This window comes from Vipera berus (assembly GCF_964194415.1).
Source record: "Vipera berus genome assembly, chromosome: 2".
NCBI lineage: Eukaryota > Metazoa > Chordata > Lepidosauria > Squamata > Viperidae > Vipera > Vipera berus.
The window spans coordinates 275,387,604-275,407,240 of NC_138203.1; the positions used below are offsets into that span (position 1 = coordinate 275,387,604).

The following is a 19,637-nucleotide window of genomic DNA, read 5'->3' on the forward strand; positions in this document are numbered from 1 at the left end:
ACCTGGGGGGAAGTGTTCTGGGCCCACTGCTCTTCAACATCTCCACCAATGATTTGGACAAGGGGATAGATGGGGAACTCATCAAATTTGCAGATGACACCAAGCTGGCAGGAATAGCCAACACTCCAGAAGACAGGCTTAAGATACAGGAGGATCTGGACAGACTTGAACACTGGGCGCTATCTAACAAAATGAAATTCAATGGTGAAAAAAGTAAGGTTCTACATTTAGGCAAGAAAAGCCAAATGGACAGGTATAGTATAGGGCAGGGGTAGGCACTCAAAGAGCCACTTGGACCCGTTTCCCATCGAAAAGAAAATACTGGGAGCCGCAAAGCCCTTTTGACGTCTAAAATGAAGATAACACTGCATATATCCTTTTTTTACCTTTATGCTATGTATAAAAAAACTATAGTGTGCTGCAATTATGTAATCAATGAACTGCTAAAAAGAAAACAAATCTTTATTTCTGCATGCAACAAAAGCATTTTGAACTCCAAAAAAAAAAAAAAAAGACGGTGGATCGAAGGTTACTTTTAAATAAAATACTCAAATGTCTATTTGAATCCTCCTTGTATTTATGAAATAAAAAGCCGATGCAAACTATAAAAAGTACAAAGAGAAAAAATAGAAAAGAAAAAAATTGCGGGGGGGGGGGCAGGGGGCGGGGAGAAAAGGACAGGAGAAAGAGGGAAAAAAAACCCTTTCTCATTCATCCCAACAGGTAAAAACAATTTTAGTAGCTTATCTAAATACAGCATAATTATCCCCATAACTCACCTCTTAATTAAAAAAACCATCAAAATATTTTATTAAACATTCTTTACCAAAAATCCAGTAAAGACAACCATACATATTCATATATATTTTTGTCTCTCTCTCTCTCTCCCTCCCTGCCTCCCTCCCTCTCCCTCCCTTCCTTTTTCCCTCTCTCTCCCTCCCTCTTTCTGCCCTTGATCTGCCAGTCCTCTTAACCCAGACATGTCAAACACAAGGCCTGCAGGCTGGATGCAGCCCGACATGTGGTTTCATCCGGCCCGGGGATCTGCTCTGAAAAGAGCAAAGGACTGGCCCGCAGCACCTCGGCCTGGCCCTGTTGCACTCCAAACAACATAAAGGCAAGAAATACTATCCAAAACCACACTGATGACATCCTAATTCAGGTAGTCCTCACTTACTGAAAGCCATTGGGACTGGCAAGTCCGTTCCTAAATGATGTGATCATTAAGTATGAATCACTTAACTATGTCAATTTACAACATCCTTTCTGGCTGCAGTCATTAAGTGAATTACCGTGGTCCATTCAATGCAATGTAACATGAGAGTGACTTGCAACTTCCTGTCAATTTCCAATTGATTTTGTTTGCTGGAAGCCAGTTGTGAATGTTCCAAATGGAAAGTCCATGACTGTGGGACACCACAACCCTTGTGAATGCAAGCCAGTGCCACCCCTAAATAACTGTGACAGCCACAACTTTGAGGAACGGTTGTAAGTCCTCTTTTTCAGCACCAATGAAAGTCTGAATGGTAAGCAGTAAATGAGGATTACCTATAAAACCGAACATCCCAAACGAGCCCATTTAGTATTTGGGTTTTTTTTTAAAAAAAGTTCTAGGTTACGAACAGATGTGCCAGGTTAATACATGGATGGCACACCACCAGGAAATCCTGCATTTGCTTCCTAGATATGGAAGTAAAAACAAAATTCCTGAAGACAGCACTGGCAGATCGGTTCCAAATTGTTGCCAAGAATAGAACATGTCCATAAAATCACAAGGAGCCAACCCTCATCTGAAGGAGCTTTTCAAATCTCTCAACAAACACATAACAATGCAGGCACCCTTTTTAAAGCTTGCACCACCAATGGAATAAAATCTGGGGAGGGAAGGATGTGTAGCAGCTGACATGATTCAATCTCTTTGCTTCTCTGCTTTTACAACCCAGGAAAACCCAAACAGCCCTATTTGCTCCCGGCCTCTCCTCCATCTGTCCTCAACTCACCTTTCAGCTACTGTTTCCACCCTGGGAAGACCAGGAGAACTAACCTCACCTCCTCCATCCTCCCAGCGGACAGCAGAAAGAGGAAATTCTTCTGCTGTTCTCCAAATCCTCTCTAGGATTCTAATATTGAAATATTTCAACTCCATTTCCCTCTATTACCAATGCTCTACTTGCAGTGACAATTGTCTAGACCACGGGTCGGCAATCTGCAGCTCCGGAGCCGCATGCGGCTCTTTAAGCCATCTCCTGCGGCTCCCAGTCACTCCTCCGCCTTTCTGGAAAAAAAGTGGGAGTAAAAAAGTCCCATTGAGAATGGGGTGGTGGAGATTTTGGGAGCTGCGCGTGCAGCTCTCCAAACCTCCACCACCCCGTTTGGAGAGCTGCTGCCTTCATCCATGTTTGACGAAGGCAGCAGCTCTCCAAACTGGCGGCGGTGGTTTGGAGACCTGCACGCGCAGCTCTCCAAACCTCCACCGCCCTGTTTGCAGAACTGCTTCCTTCGTCAAACATGTTTGACGAAGGAAGCAACTCTCCAAACGGGGCGGTGGAGGTTTGGAGAGCGGCGGGTTGTAGAGCTGCGCGCGCAGCTCTCCAAACCTCCACCGCCCCGTTTGGAGAGCTGCTGCCTTCGTCCACCGCCGCCACGTCTGCAAGCCTCCGCCGAGAGAATGGGGCGGTGGAGGCTTGCCGCCCATTCTTTCGGGGAATCAGGCCTCTGCCGCGCCAAGACAAGAGAACAGCAAGCCACCCCATTCTCTCGGCGGAGCGCTCCACTGCCCCATTCTCTCGTCTCAGCAGAGACTTCTTTCGGGGGATCCAGCCTGTCGCCCCCTTCTCTCAGCTGTGCAGCTGAGAGAAGGGGGCAGCAGAGGCTGGATCCCCCAAAAGAAATCTCCGAGAGAATGGGCGGCAAGCCTCCACCGCCCCATTCTCTCGGCGGAGCGCTCCACCGCCCCATTCTCTCGGCAGCTTGCCACCCCGTTCTCTTGTCTCAGCAGAGACTTCTTTCGAGGGATCCAGCCTCCGCCGTCCATTCTCTTGGCGGAGACTCACAGAGCTGCTACCTTCGGCTGCTTTTCTTTCGGAGCATCCAGCTGTTGAGAGAAGTGGGCGGCAGAGGCTGGATCCCCCAAAAGAAAAGTAGCCGAAAAGCAAGCTGAAACAGAGAGAAGGAGACTGCAAGAAGGGCGAGATCAGCGCGGGCTGAGAAACGTTGATCTCATGTTCCCTGCAATCTCCCTCGATTTCCACTTATGAAGTTCGGGGCTGGCCTTACGGAGTTGCCAGATCTGCCAGGAGGACGCATACACAGGGCCACTGATCAGTCTCTTGTTTTGCGCATGCGCATCTTTTTTGCGGCTCCCAGTTTTTTCTTTTGTTAGGGAACCGGTTCTGAGTGGCTCTTTCACTGTTTCAGGTTGCCGACCCCTGGTCTAGACTCTAGCTTATCTATAGTGCACCATTTAGTGACATAAAGATGAAACCAGGCTGCTCCCGAATGCAGTTGCCAGATTTTTTTTAATGATTATGTGTCAAGTCCTTTTCGACTCCAGCAATCACATTGATAGACTTTCCCCGTGATGATTGTCCCTAACTTGTTTGTTCAGGCCTCCCAACGATTCACTCATCACCACAGGAACAGAGCAAGAAGCTTCCCATGCAAGAAGTGAGAACTACACCAAGGGGAAGGAGGAGGGGAGGAAACTATATGCATACAGAAGAAAGAAAATGCACCTCCCTTAAGGATCAATGAAGACTGTTCCAGCCAGTTATTTGTCCTATAATATGCAGCAACTGACGTGTTTCAGCCTAACTGCTTCTTATGGTTTTTGAACTCACCCTGTTGACCAGTCCCTTTGATTGGTCTTAGATTGGCTTTATTTTGTTTGATATGAAGAGAAGGGTGAGGGGTGATATGATGGCAAGTGTTCCAATATCTCAGGGGCTGCCACAAAGAAGAGGGAGTCAAAGCTATTCTCCAAAGCACCTGAAAGCAGGACAAGAAGCAATGGATGGAAACTAGTCAAGGAGAGAAGCAACCTAGAATTAAGGAGAAACTTCCTGACAGTTAGAACAACTAACCAGTGGAACAACCTGCCTCCAGAAGTGGTGAATGCTCCAACACTGGAAGTTTTTAAGAAGAGACTGGCCAGCTATTTGTCTGAAATGGCATAGGCTTTCCTGCCTGAGCAGGGGGTTGGACTAGATGACATCCAAGGTACCTTCCGAATTATTTTTTATTATTATTATTATTATTATTATTATTATTATTATTATTATTATTATTATTATTATTATTATTATTATTATTATTATTATTATTATTATTATGGCTTTTTTTCTCATAGAACGCTCAGAACAGCGTTCCGGCACCTTTTTTTACACACACACACACACACAAAAAAAAGCTTTTGCACAAGCTATGCTACTCCCTCCAAACTCGTGCGTCCTTATTTCCTCGCTCGTCTTCCAAAACTCCAAACTAGGACGCGGGAGTTTGGAGTTGGAGAAGGCGAGCGAGCAAAGTAGGACACATGAGTTTGGGAAGGCGGGCATCCAATGGCGACTGCCGGTTTGGCACTGTCAGTGAGAGAGTTTGCATGGGAGCAGGCCGGTGAGGAGCACATGGCAAGGCTACCGCTCCCTCTGTTATCAGCCAGCCCTTAGCAGGCGCTGAGCAGAGAGCAAACTTGCAGCATGACAAACCCCCACGGCCTCGACAAGGTGCTGAAGATGTCTCTGCAGAGGAAGACCAAGGTTAATTTGGCAGCTGGTGTGTGTGTGTGTGTGCGCGCGCGCATGCATTATGTGTTTCACAGCCTACTTCCCTCGCTTGCCTTCTCCAAACTCCAAACTTGGAAGACGATCGTAGGACGCGCGAGTTTGGAGTTGGAGAAGGCAAGCGAGAGAAGTAGGACGCGTGAGTTTGGAGTTTGGGAAGGTGAGGAGATTTGGAATTTCTCCCAGGCTAGTTTAGCTGTTGGAATTGCTCACAAGATTGGAAGCTCTCTTTTTGTGTGTGTGTGTGTGTGTGTGTGTGTGTGTTTCCTTTCTGTGTTTCACAGCCTCATGAGTTTAATGAGATTATTCCTAGATATAGATATGCAGGACTGGCGTCTTAAAAATAGCTATCCTCTCAGTGCACACATATTTGAAATGTTGGGTAGCGTTGGATAGATTAGATTTTTCCTTGTTGCTAAGGATGGCTTCAAGCGGGAATGAGGCAAGGAGCCGAATAATCTTCCCTCCTTTCTCTATTTTTGAAAGCAGAACCAGCCTTTTATGTTAAGGCCCTGCTCACTTTCCCAAACTCCAAACTCGCGCGTTCTAGGGCTGCAGAGTGATTTCACTTCCTCCCCCCCAGCCGATCTGAGCAGAGAGCTATCTTCTTTCCCTGGGGATAGGATTAACGTTTTCCCCAAAGGATAAGAACAGGCAAGAAAATTAGGAAAATAAAACCCTTACAAATTTCATCAAAGTTTCAATAGCACAGAAAGGTTATAGAGGTTGTGGGGCTCAACCAATTAATCAGCTAGCTAACCCATTGCTGTGTCACTACATCTTTTGGCTTCTGAATTAAAACTCCTCTTTCTGACAGCTTGCTTCACTTTGTGTCCATTTCTATCAGTGCTGACCGAAATCTGTGCTTTTCCCAGTCTCTTCTTACCTGCTGGAGAAGGAGGAGAATTGTTCGGTTTTCTGAAGAAATGGAAGATATTTTGATTTCTGGCTTGATTTGCTTTCCTTTTTAAAGTTGCTTGTTATTCTTATTTGTCTTAGATTCAAACTGGCTGACAGTCCGCACTCAAAGTGTATTTCTTAATGGAGGGAATTCTACAATACTTCTGCATGGAGGGACGTAAGCAGTGGTGTACCCCAAGATCCATTTTGGTACTCTTTAATATCTTCATAAACGTGTTAGATGAGGGAATAGAAGCAGAACTCATCATATTTGCAGATGACACCAAGTTGGCAGGAATAGCCAACACCCAAGAAGATAGGCTCAAGACACAGAAGAATCTCGATAGATTTGAACACTGGGCCCTATGTAACAAAATGAAATTCAATGGAGGAAAAAAAGAGAAAATTTTACACTTAGCCAAGGAAAAAAACAATGTAACGTAACAGAATAGGTGAAACCTGGCTCAATAGCAGTAACTATGAGAGGGACCTTGAAGTTTTAGTGGACAATCATTTAAATATGAGCCAGCAGTGTGCTGCAATAGCAAAAAAATAATAAAAATCCAGTGCAATCCTAGGCTGCATTAAGAGGGGGGTAGAATCAAGATCAAGTACCGCTTTATAAACAGTAAGGCCACACTTAAAAAATTGCATCCAGCTTTGGTCACCGTGTTATAAAAAAATGTTGAGACTCTGGAGAGAGTGCAGAAAAGAGAAACAAAGATGATTTAGCAGGAAACTAAGCATATGAAGAACAATTGGAGGAATTGGGTATTCCTAGTCTAGAGGAAATATAGTTGTACTCCAATACCTGAGGAGTTGCCACAAAGAAGAAAGGGTCAACCTATTTTCCAAAGCACCAGAAGGCAAGAAATGAAGCAAAAGTAAAGAAGCAACATACAGCTAAGGAACAATTTTCTGACACTGAGAACAATTAACTAGTGGAATGACCTGCCTCCAGAAGTGGTGAATGCTCCATCACTGGAGTCTTTTAAGAAGAGACTGGACAGCCATTTGTCTGAAATGGTACAGGGTCTCCTGCTTAAGCAGGGGGTTGGACTAGAAGACCTCCAAGGTCCCTTCCAACCTGCAGTGACGGAGCACCCACAACCTTTGGAGGGATGACATTCCCAAAGAATCATGCTTCACTAGAAGGAGACTTTTTAGATCTTCCCATCAGCAGAAAATTGCAGCCTTGAGTTTCAAAGCATGCAGCAACAGCGGACTTAAAAGTTGCGGAGGGAAGGAAAATGCAGCAGCAGCAGCAGACATGCTTCAGCCTCGTTTCTTTCTCTGCTTGGACGCCGTGAAGGAAACTAAACAGCCCCGCTCGCTCCCGGCTTCTCCTCCGACCTGCCCTCCACTCACCTTCCAGCTGCTGCTTCAATCTGGGAAGAGCACAAAAGCCACTCTGCACACCACCTTCCTGCCGTGAGTGATCCGGAAAAGGAAGTTCCTCTGTGCTTCTCTCCTGCCCTCTAGCAATACAGTACTCGATGGTTTTAACTCCTTGAAGTCTCTACCTAAAGTATTTGTAAGATGTTGTCCCTGATTAAAAGCCATCAAGTAGTTTTTTGACTTCTAGCATGTGACCTTTTGCAACTGAGCCTAGTGAAAGAGTGAAATGTGATGCTACTTAGCTTGTGAAGCTTAGCTGTGTGCTGAGTCCTAAAAAAAATCACGAAAGCTTTACACCAGGGGTGTCAAACTCAATTTCATTGAGGGCCGCATCAGCATTGCGGTTACCCTTGAGGGGCCGGGTGGGTATGGCCAGGGTGGGTGTGGCCTACTGGGTGGGTGTGGCTGGGGTGTGTGTGACCTACTGGGTGGGCATGGCCAGCTCTACATTGTTCGCATCAATGGTGCCTATGGGGGCCTGGACAGGAGTGGGACAAATCTGAGGGTCTCTGGCAGAAGATGGGACTGCGGCAAGTGCCAAGGCATGGTCCAATGGAGGAGCCTCACTGTTCCTCTCAGGCCATGCGGGGGGGGGGGGAGGCTGCACGGTGGTGCGGAGGTCAAATGCCCAGCCTAGCCTTCAAGCACCTGCAGCACTAAGCTCACCCCCACTTCCCCAAGGGGGTGCCCAGCTGCTGTGCTTGCTCTCCTTAGCCAGGTTGCTCATGATGGGTATGAGAGCAACGTCAAGAGGGAGGCCCACTTCCTCTCCATGTGAGGAGACCTGGCTTTGTATCCAAAGCTTCCTTAGCAATAGGATGGGAGACCACCCAGGTTAGGCCAGGAGGACGGGGCAAGGGGATGGTGAAAGGGCAGTAGGGAAGGATTAAGGCAGGACTTCCCTCAGACCCTCCCTCTCCTTCCTTCCTTCCTAAGAACAGAGTGATGGGAAAAAATTTGAGATGAGGGAGGGAGAAAAACAGGCAAGAAACGCAGCTGGGGAAGTGTCATCCTTCAGGAGGAATGAAGAAATGCACCATCGCCTGGAAGTGGCTAGCACATGGCACAAATCTGAAGAGAAGCACAATGCTGCCCAGCCCCTAGCCTGCCCGAAGTAGGCAGGGCCATGGGCTGGCCACTTCCAGGCAATGGTGCATTTCTTCATTCCTCACAAAGGGTGATATCTCCCTAGCATGCACCCAGGGGGCGGGGCCAATGCGGCAGGGGCCGGTCCCTCACTGTTTCCAGATGGCCTTGTGGAGCTAAGACTGAATGTATTTCAGCATAGATGACCACCACAAAATTGTAAATTGGCTCCTGATGGCCTGGGCCGGAGCCAAGACAGCATGGGCCATTCCCTCACTGTTTCCAGGATGGCTTCGCGGGCCACATGAAACCACTTCGCGGGCCGGATCTTGCCCCTGGGCCTTGTGTTTGACATGTCTGTTTTACACAATTACACAATCAGCTTTCTTAGGGGTGACTCAGTGGAGATCCAAAACCTCTCTACACCCCAAACAATGATAATTTGGGCAAAAAACTTTGGGCACAATGGAGTGTTAGAAAAATGGCAAAACTTGTGGGACAGAAACTATAAAATAGCAAGGGCACCTACCTATAAAGAACATTTATATAAAATGTTTTATAGATGGCATTTACCACCTGCAAGATTAGCAAAAATGTTTAAAAATATGTCTAGCAATTGTTGGAAATGTGGACATAATCCAGGCATGTACTAACTATACCTTTGGTGGACATGCCCTAAGCAAAAAAAAATTCTGGTCAAAAATACATGGGTGGCTAGAGAAGATGACAGGAAAACATGTAGACTATAAACCAGAACTATTTCTTTTAGGTATAACCTCAGAAAACCATGATAAAGAATGTGTATATTTAATATTACATGTACTAACAGCAGCAAGAATTACTTTTGCTCAGTATTGGAAAAACGAAGAAACCCCATCTGAAGAAGATATAATTAAGAAAATTCTGGACTGTGCAGAAATAAATAGGCTTACATTGAAAATGAAAGGGAAACAAGATTCAGAATACTTTCAAACATGGGATAACTTTTATAAATGACTAGAAAAACAGAGTAAAGAGTAGGAATGGAAACTGTATTATTATTCATGTAAAATATGTGAACCCAGGCAACGCATTAATTACTAAGCACTAAAGTTTGTTATTGTAAAAAATCAATTTTACACACACACACACACACACACACACACACACACACACGCTGGAACTTTCCTTTTTTCTTTCTTTCTCAAAAACTATTCCCCCCCAGCTGTCAAAGGCTAATAACAAGGCACTTCCAAGCTAAGGAGATCACAGCAGAAATTGCTAATAAACCTGGAGATCCTGTGATCAAAACCACAATCCCTTTTCTCCTCAACTCAATATTCCTACAGCTCTTCTCCACGAAGGTCACCTGCAAGGCAGAACAGCCTTTACATCTGAAATTTTACACTTCATTTGTCACTACCCCAAACTCTCCCAATATATTTGCTACTCATGATTTCCTCCCCTTGCTTGCCTCATTCTTGACCCAATCTGAACTGACATGCTTGGTGCACTGAATTCCTGGAACAGTTAGGAAAACATGAACTTTGAACCCCGCCTACCTCTCTTCTCCTCTCGTTTCTCCTTCTATGAGAAGCCACAATCTCTAACTATAGTCTGAGTGCTCCTATCCCAAAAAGATGCTGACTGGGTAATTCTGGAAAATCTTGAGGACAGGCACAGAGAAGAAGGCTGGGACTCTGCACATGTCACTTCTAGCATTTATCAATAGGAAAATGCAAAGAATACTCCCAAAAAGATTTTACAGAATTGCCCAACTTCTGCTGCAGATGGCCAGACAGCCATGATCAAACTAAAGTGTTCCATTCTTTCCTTTTCAGGCAAATTCTTTGTAGTCAAATTAAATAGTCAGTTTCTCAGCTGGACTTACAATGGGACATTAGAAATGAAATTCAAGCCATCTCTACATTCATCCCTTTGGGCCTCATGGATTTTCTTGTGTTCAACAAGTATGGAATGTTTCCAAAAGAACCGTCCACAGTCAGGGCACTGAAATGGTTTCTCCCCTGTGTGTATAAGCACATGATTTATAAGGTTAGACCTAGTACCGAACTCTTTCCCACAGTCTGGACACTCGTATGGTTTCTCTCCTGTGTGAGTCCTCTGGTGTATCACCAGCTGAGAATTCCAAAGGAAACATTTCGAACAATCTGGACACTCATAGAGTTTCTTTCCTGTGTGAACTGTCTGGTGTTTCACCAGGTGGGAATTCAGACAGAAACCTTCACCACAATCTGGACACTCATAGAGTTTCTCTCCTGTATGTGTCCTCTGGTGTTTCATCAGGTCAGAACACTTATCGAAACTTTTCACACAATCTGGACATTGATACAGTTTAGCAGTGGTGTGAGTCCTCTGGTGCACCACCAGGCTGGAATTGTGACGGAAACTTTTCCCACAATCACGACATTCAAAGGGTTTCTCTCCTGTATGAGTCCTCTGGTGTATCACAAGGATGGAATTCAGACTAAAACTTTTCCCACAATCAGGACATTCAAAAGGTTTCTCTCCTGTGTGAGTCCTCAGGTGTATTAGCAGGCTGCAATTCTGACTGAAACTTTTCCCACATTCAGGACATTCAAATGGTTTCTCTCCTGTGTGAATCCTCTGGTGGATCACCAGGTTGGAATTCTGACTGAATTTTTTCCCACAATCAGGACATTCAAATGGTTTCTCTCCTGTGTGAGTCCTCAGGTGTATCACCAGGTGGGAATTCTGGCTGAAAGTTTTCCCACAATCAGGACATTCAAAGGGTTTTTCTCCTGTGTGAGTCATCTGGTGTATGACCAGATGGGAATTCTCACTGAAATTTTCTCCACAACGAAGACATTCAAATGGTTTCTCTCCTGTGTGAGTCCTCTGGTGAATCACCAGGTTGGAATTCTCACTGAATGTTTTTCCACAATCAGGACATTCAAAATGTTTCTCTCCTGTGTGAGTCCTCTGATGTCTTACCAGGTGACAATTTCTAATGAAACGTTTCCCACAATAAGGACACTGAAAGAGTTTCTCTCCCGTGTGAGTCTTCTGGTGTCTCATGAGGTGGTAGTATCTAATGAAACATTTTCCACAATCGCGACATTCAAATGGTTTCTCTCCTGTGTGAGTCCTTTGGTGTATCAACAGGCTGGAATTGCAACTGAAACATTTCCCACAATAAGGACATTCAAAGGGTTTTTCTCCTGTGTGAGTATTCTGGTGTCTCATGAGGTGAGAATTCTGACTGAAACATTTTCCACAATCAGAACATTCAAAAGGTTTCTGTCCTGCATGAGTCCTCTGGTGTATCACTAGGTTGGAATTATCACGGAAAAATTTCCCACAATCAGGACATTCAAAGGGTTTCTCTCCTGTGTGAGTCCTCCGATGTCTCACAAGGTGACAATTTCTAATGAAACATTTTCCACAATCACAACATTCAAAGGGTTTCTCTCCTGTGTGAGTCCTTTTGTGTCTCACAAGGTGGGATTTCTGACTGAAACTTTTTCCACAAACAGAACATTCAAATGGTTTCTCTCCTGTGTGAGTCCTCTGGTGTAATAGCAAGCTGCAATTCTGACTGAAACTTTTCCCACATTCAGGACATTCAAATGGTTTCTCTCCTGTGTGAGTCCTCTGGTGTTTCACCAGGTTGGAATTCTCACTGAAACTTTTTCCACAATCATGACATTCAAAGGGTTTCTCTCCTGTGTGAGTCCTCTGGTGTATCACCAGGATGGAGTTGAGACTGAAACGTTTCCCACAATCAGGACATTCAAACGGCTTGTTTCCTGAATGAGTCCTCTTATGTATCACCAGGCTGCAATTCTGACTGAAACATTTCCCACATTCCAGACACTGAAATGGTTTCTCTCCTGTGTGAGTCCTCTGGTGTATCACAAGGCTGTAATTGCGACTGAAACTTTTCCCACAATAAGAACATTTAAACTGTTTCTCTGCTGTGTGAGTCCTCTGGTGTCTCACAAGGAGGGAATTCTGACTAAAATTTGCCCCATGATTAGGACATTCAAAAGGTTTCTCTCCTATGTGAGTCCTCTGGTGTCTCATGAGGTGGCAATTTCTACTGAAACGTTTCCCACAATCAGGACATTCAAAGGGTCTCTCTCCTGTGTGAGTCCTCTGGTGTATTCCCAGATTGGAATTCTGACTGAATTTTTCCCCACAATCAGGACATTCTAAGGGTTTGTCTCCTGAGTGAGTCCTCTGGTGTTTCACCGAGCTGGATTTCTGACTGAAACTTTTCCCACAATAAGAACATTCAAACAGTATCTGTCTGGTGTGAGTCCTTTGGTGTCTCATGAGATGAGACTTTTGACTGAAACTTTTCCCACAGCCAGGACATTTAAAGGGTTTCTCTCCTGAGTGAGTCCTCTGGTGGTTTATGAGGTGGGAATTTCTAATGAAACTTTTGTCACAGTCAGCACATTCCAAGGGTTTCTCTCCTGTGTGTGTTCTCAGATGTCTCACAAGGTGGGAATTTCTAATGAAACTTTTCCCACAATGTGGGCACTCATATGGTCTCTCTCTGATGTGAGTCCTCTGATGTATCACCAAGTTGGCATACTCACTAAAGCATTTACCACATTGGATGCACTCATAGGGCTTCTGTCCTGTGTGGGTCCTTCCATGAACCACAACGGAGCTGGTCTGACCAAAGCTTTTGCCACATTCAGAGTATTTGTATGCCTTTTCTCCAGTGTGGATCCTCTCATCCATAATGAGACGTGCAAGTTTTATCTTTCCCACAATGTAGCCTTTCCACCACAGATATTTTTATGGAGGTCAAAAATATGGATAATCACTTGTTTAGTGGTGTTTTGATTCTAGCAGTTTTCTTCCTCCCAGAGCCAGGCCTCCATCAGTATCTGCCGTACATGGCTTTCCAAATAACATTTACCTCCTCACTGACTTCCAGATATTTTTCTGAATGGAAAAATAATCTCCCTTGACTTTTCATGTAAAGTATTCATATAATGGATCCATGTGTTCTATTCATTCAGTTGAAAGATTTCTTGATTTTCTCTCTCTTTTTCTAACAGCTGCTGGAGGAGGAGGAGGAGGTGTAGTTTTCTGAAGGAAATGGAAAATACTTTGATTTCTGGCTCGATTTTCTTTTCTTTTCAGTGCTGCTTGTTATTCTCAGTTGGCCAGAGTGCTCTTACTGCCATCCTCTTTGTCTGTAAAATTCAAAGAAAAATGTAACTTTAATTGTGTACAAAATGGTTTCAGAAGATGTGAAAAAACCAAAAAAGTATATATTACAATAAATAAGCAAACATGCCACAATGATGGAATAATCTCTTCCATTATTTATGATTCATTTGACACATGGAAGACAATCGTCATCCATGTTCAAATATCCATTCAGTCAAATTCAGTAGATTTGAGTCCATCACAAATTCTTGGCACTGCAAAGGGTTATCATCAAATACATCTAGAAGTGATGGGGATAGATTATAACATTATAACACTCCCATGTTACACCTCTGCTCCGCGAGCTGCATTGGCTTCCAGTTGACTTCTGGGTGAGATTCAAGGTGTTGGTAATGAACTACAAAGCCCTACATGGCATGGGTCCGGAATACCTTGGGGAGCACCTGCGGCCGGCGTCAACTTCCCTCCGCCCAGTACGCTCCCACAGAGAGGGCCTCCTCAGGGTGCCACCGGTCAAAGAATGTCGACTGGTGGCCCCCAGGGGGAGGGCGTTCTCTGTGGGCGCGCCGGATTTATGGAACCATCTTCCGGTCGAGCTCCGGATGGCGCCTGACCTCTGCTCCTTCCGGCGCGATCTCAAAACCTACCTTTTCGAACAAGCTGGCCTGGCCTGATGGGATGGGGTTGGGTTTTATTAATCTGTTTTAATCTATTTTTAATGTGTGTTAACTTATTCATGGGCATTTGTTTAATCATTTTTAATTTTTGTATCTTGTTTTTTAATATGTATTGCCCTGTTCACTGCCCTGACTCCTTCGGGAGAAGGGCGGTATACAAATAAAATTAATAATAATAATAATAATAATAATTGTAGATATATGCATAGAGGGAGAAATACACATACATAGAACTACAAATGTCTATATTGAGAAAATCTATGTCTTTCAAGCCTGGAAAAATGTCCCAAAATGGTTAAGTCAAAGCTTTTGAGCTAACTTTAGAGATATGGCTTTAACTGATGAAATGATGCCCAAAGCCTCTGCAAGATTTGAAGCACCAGGTTTCCTCATGGAAGGTCTTACCTACAAATAAGGGCAGAAAATACTGCCCACAACTATTCTGGTGACATCCCAATTCAAGCAGTCTTCACTTACTGACTGCAATTTGGACTGGCTTTTGTGTCACTTAAGCAGCCTGATCATTAAGCATGTCATATGACAGGGCCAATGTACACCTGTTCTTCTGCTGTTTGTAAGAAAATCACTGTAGGCTGTTAAAGGCAATTTTATAGGATTGTGACTTGCAATTTCCTACCAGTACACCCATTGGTTTTGCTCGTCAGAATCTTGATGAGAAGGTTACAAATGGGGATCATGAGTGTGGGATGCTGTAGCCATCATAAATGTGCATCAGTTGGCAGAACCCAAACTGGTGCAACTCCTTTTCCTGCACCTTCATAACGACAAGAACTGTTGACGTGTGGTTACTCAACAAGCACTATGATGGCCAGAAATTTGTAGTCTGCTTTCACAGTGCCATTGTAACTCTGAAGGCTCATGAAACAAATGGGGAGAAGTACCTATATAAAACAAGCATCCCCAAAGGTCCTCAATAGGTAGTTTTCAAAAGAGCTGGACTGAGCACAGTTGGATCTGTTTAATACATGGATGGGGAACCAATAGGAAACAATGTGCTTTTAGGTGATTAATGGAAGTAAAAAACCAAAAATCCCAGAAAAGTGCAGTGGCAGATCAGTCCGATATTGTTGCCATGAAAACAGCAAGCCCATAGCAGACATCTTTGTCTCCCAAAAAGTAGAGAAGGGAACTAGGGGATTAGCAATTTTGGATCTAATTTTCACTAACAGAGATGAAATTATAGAAGGTGTTGAAGTCACAGGAACCTTGGGAGGAAGTGATCATGCAATATTGGAATTCAACATTATGGAAGCACAAGCAATAGAACACAATCAAACTACAGTCTTGGACTTTAAAAGAGCTGATTTCAATAAACGTAGAGAGACCGTGGGAAGAATTCCATGGATGAGAATCCTAAAGGGGAAAACAACTCAAGAAGCTTGGGAAATTTTGAAAAGTGAGATAATAAAGGCCCAGTCTAGTACAATACCAACAAAGAAGAAAAATAACAGCTCTCAAAAGAAACCAGCATGGCTGCATAAAGAACTCTCTGGTAAATTGAAAGATAAAAAGGACAAGTATAAGAATTGGAAAGAGGGGCACATAACTAAGTCAGAATATCAGCAAATAGCCCGTGCCTGCAAAGATGAAGTGAGGGAAGCTAAGGCTCAAAATGAACTAAGGCTTGCGACCAAAGTCAAAAATAACAAAAAAGCTTCTTCCAACATATAAAAAAAGAAAAAAAGTTAAGGAAATGATTGGTCCATTAGTGGGGGAAAGTGGCAAGAAGGTGACAAGCAACAGGGAGAAAGCAGAACTATTTACCTCATTTTTTGCATCTGTCTTTACACAAAGGGAAAAAAACAGTCCAACCTACCAAAAACAGTGCCATAAAAAACAGAATAGAAACGCAAGTTAAGATAGGCAAGAAAATGGTAAGTGAGCACCTGTCCAGCCTAGATGAGGTCAATTCACCAGGATCAGATAGACTACACCCCAAGGTTCTCAAGCAACTGGCAGATGTGATCTCTGAACTACTGAACTATATTTTTCGAAGATCCTGGAGCACTGGGGAACTACCAGATGACTGGAAAAGAGCTGATGTAGTTCCCATCTTCCAAAAAGGAAAAAAAATGGATCCAGGAAATTACAGACCTATCAGCCTGACCTCAATACCTGGGAAGATTCTGGAAAAGATAATCAAACAACGAATCAGCGAACACGTCCTAGAGGCAATCAAAGTCATTACTAAAAGCCAGCATAGATCATGCCAGACAAATCTTATTGCATTCTTTAACCAAGTGACAAAATTAGTGGAATGCTGTGGATATAATTAACTTGGACTTCAGTAAGGCATTTGATAAAGTAGATCATAACCTACTACTTGATAAGACAGAAAAATGTAGATTAGACAGCATCACCACCAGATGGATTCATAACTGGCTGACCGCCCGTACTCAGCATGTGGTCTTCAATGGAACCGCATCTACATGGAGAGAAGTGTGTAGTGGGGTTCTGGGCCCACTGCTCTTCAACATCTTCATCAATGATTTGGACAAGGGGATAGATGGGGAACACATCAGATTTGCAGATGACACCAAGCTGGCAGGAATAGCCAACACTCCAGAAGACAGGCTTAAGATACAGGAGGATCTGGACAGACTTGAACACTGGGCGCTATTTAGCAAAATGAAATTCAATGGTGAAAAAAGTAAGGCTCTACATTTAGGCAGGAAAAGCCAACTGGACAGGTATAGTATAGGGCAGGGGTAGGCACTCAAGAGCCACTTGGACCCGTTTCCCATCGAAAGGAAAATACTGGGAGCCGCAAAGCCCTTTTGACGTCTAAAATGAAGATAACACTGCATATATCCTTTTTTTACCTTTGCGCTATGTTTAAAAAAACTATAGTGTGCTGCAATTGATGAACTGCTAAAAAGAAAACAAATCTTTATTTCTGCATGCAACAAAAGCATTTTGAACTCCAAAAAAAAAACCAGACGCTGGGTCGAAGGTTACTTTTAAATAAAATACTCAAATGTCTATTTGAATCCTCCTTGTATTTATGAAATAAAAAGCCGATGCAAACTATAAAAAGTACAAAGAGAAAAAATAGAAAAGAAAAAAATTGCGGGGGGGGGGCGGGGGGCGGGGAGAAAAGGACAGGAGAAAGAGGGAAAAAAAACCCTTTCTCATTCATCCCAACAGGTAAAAACAATTTTAGTAGCTTATCTAAATACAGCATAATTATCCCCATAACTCACCTCTTAATTAAAAAACCATCAAAATATTTCATTAAACATTCTTTACCAAAAATCCAGTAAAGACAACCATATGTATTCATATTTGTTTTCTCTCTTGCGCTTCGCTTCACTTCTCTCTCTCTCTCTCTCTCTCTCTCTCTCTCTCTCTCTCTCTCTCTCTCTCTCTCCTCCCCCCCTCTTTCCCTCTCTCCAATCTTCTGCTCACCTGGCAAGCTGGCTTCACGCTGTTCTGGACAAGCTGTAGCTCTCTTGCCCTTGAGAGCTGCTGCTTTTTGCTCCTTTCTGTGCAAACCGCAGCAAAGACAGGAGTCCCGCTCAATAAGCTTTTCACCTTCTCGTGCGCGCACACAGAGAGAGAGAGGGAGAGAGAGGGAGAGAAGGGAAGTGCCAAAAAAGCCAACACAGAGCTAGGCTGCATTAACAGGCATAGAATCAAGAACGTGAAGTATTAATACCACTTTACAATGCTTTGGTAAGGCCACACCTGGAATACTGCATCCAGTTTTGGTCACCACGATGTAAAAAAGATGTCGAGATTCTAGAAAGGGTACAGAGAAGAGCAACAAAGATGATTGGGGGACTGGACGCTAAAACATATAAGGAACGGTTGCTGGAATTGGGTATGTCTGGTTTAATGAAGAGAAGGGCGAGGGGTGACATGATAGCAGTGTTCCAGTATCTCAGGGGCTGCCACAAAGAAGAGGGAGTCAAGCTATTCTCCAAAGCACCTGAAAGCAGGACAAGAAACAACGGATGGAAACTAATCAAGGAGAGAAGCAACCTAGAACTAAGGAAAAACTTCCTTACAGTTAGAACAATTAACCAGAGGAACAACCTGCCTCCAGAGGCGGTGAATGCTCCAACACTGGAAGTTTTTAAGAAGAGACTGGACATCCATTTGTCCGAAATGGTATAAGGTTTCCTGCCTCAGCAGGGGGTTGGACTAGATGACTTGTTGTATTATTATTATAATAGAATAACAGAGTGGGAAGAAACGTCTAGTCCAACTTCAGCCAGCAGTGTGCTGCAGTGGCCAAAAAACCCAATGCTGTATTAAAAGAGGGATAGAATCAAGATTCATATGAAGTATTAGTACTGTTTTATAAAATGTAAGACCACACTTAGAATCCTGCATCAAGGTTTGGTCACCATATGATAAAAAAGATGTTGAAACTCTAGAAAGAGTGCAGAAAACAAGCAACAAAAATGGTTAGGGGCCTGGAAGCTAAAACATATAAATAACAGTTGCAAGAATTGGGTATATCTGATCTAGTGAAAAGAAGAACTAGGGGTGACATGATAGCCGTATCCCAATACCGTATTTTTCCGTCTGTAAGACCCACCCTTGTATAAGACGGCACTCAATTTTCTAAGCAAAAAATTCAGAAACCAACATTTTAAATATTAAACAAACCACATCTTTAGCGGCAGTAAAACAAGTGGACATGCCATCGCACAAGAGAGGCGATTTCCTCCAATAAGTTAACGCTCTGCGGGCTTAGCCCCGCCCACCCCCTCGGCCGTCAATCACTGTAGTATACTGAGGCGGCTTCCCGGTGCTTCTTGTGGCTTCAGCCTGAGCTGCGCTGGTGAAAAACGGGTCATAGGCGGCAGCTTCAGTGGGATTGGCAGCATCCTTGAGACAACGCGATCCTCCAGCACCAGGCGGCATGTATGCCCTAGGCTGTGGAGGTTACCATTATTTTTTCGTGTATAAGGCGCTGCTCTTGTATAAGACACACCTGATTTTTGAACAGGGTGTTTGCAGGGGGAAAAAAGTAGCATCTTATACACGAAGAAATACGGTACTTGAGGGGACAGGAAGAGGGCGTTAACATAGTTTCCAAAGCACCAGAAGACAAGAACCAATGGATGGGAACTAATGAAGGAGAGAAGCAACCTAGAACTAATGAGAAACTTCCTGACAGTAAGAACAATTAACTAGTGCAGGGGTAGGCAACTTCGGCTCTTTTATGACTCATGGACTTCAACTCCCAGAATTCCTGAGTCATGCTGACTCAGGAATTCTGGGAGTTGAAGTCCATGAGTCATAAAAGAACCGAGGTTGCCTACCCCTGAACTAGTGGAATGATTTGCCTTCAGAAGTTGTGGATGCTCCATCACTGGAGGCTTTTAAGAAGAGACTGGACAGCCACTTCTCTGAAATGGTGGGTAGACCCTAGGGCAGGGGTAGGCAACCTTGGCTCTTTTATGACTCGTGGACTTCAACTCCCAGAATTCCTAAGCCAGCATGGCTCAGCTTGGAAGCCTCTCCCTTTCCCCTCAGCATGGCTGGCTCAGGAATTCTGGGAGTTGAAGTCCACGAGTCATCAAAGAGCCAAGGTTGCCTACCCTTGCCCTAGGGTCTCCTGCTGGAGTAAGTGGTTGCAATAGAGAACTCCAAGGTTCCTTCCAAC

At 44.0% G+C, this 19,637-nt stretch overlaps 1 protein-coding gene across 5 annotated transcripts in view; it reads right to left on the reverse strand.

Moving 5' to 3' along the window:
• The window catches only part of LOC308662039 (uncharacterized protein), a 28,405-nt gene extending 15,346 nt beyond the window's left edge, over positions 1 to 13,059 (reverse strand). For 3 of the 5 annotated variants that reach the window (XM_081317449.1, XM_081317448.1, XM_081317447.1), the window contains exons 1-2: positions 10,036 to 13,059; positions 5,668 to 6,044 (exon numbers count right to left, since the gene is read on the reverse strand). In XM_081317449.1, the coding sequence (XP_081173575.1) occupies positions 5,783 to 6,044; positions 10,036 to 12,881 (3,108 nt within the window). In that variant the 5' untranslated portion in view covers positions 12,882 to 13,059 and the 3' untranslated portion in view covers positions 5,668 to 5,782. Of the gene's footprint in view, positions 1 to 270; positions 603 to 3,551; positions 3,988 to 5,667; positions 6,045 to 10,035 lie in introns of those variants that run through there. The other 2 variants (XM_081317450.1, XM_081317451.1) reach the window with 2 other exon arrangements.
• Positions 13,060 to 19,637: the final 6,578 nt, after the last annotated feature.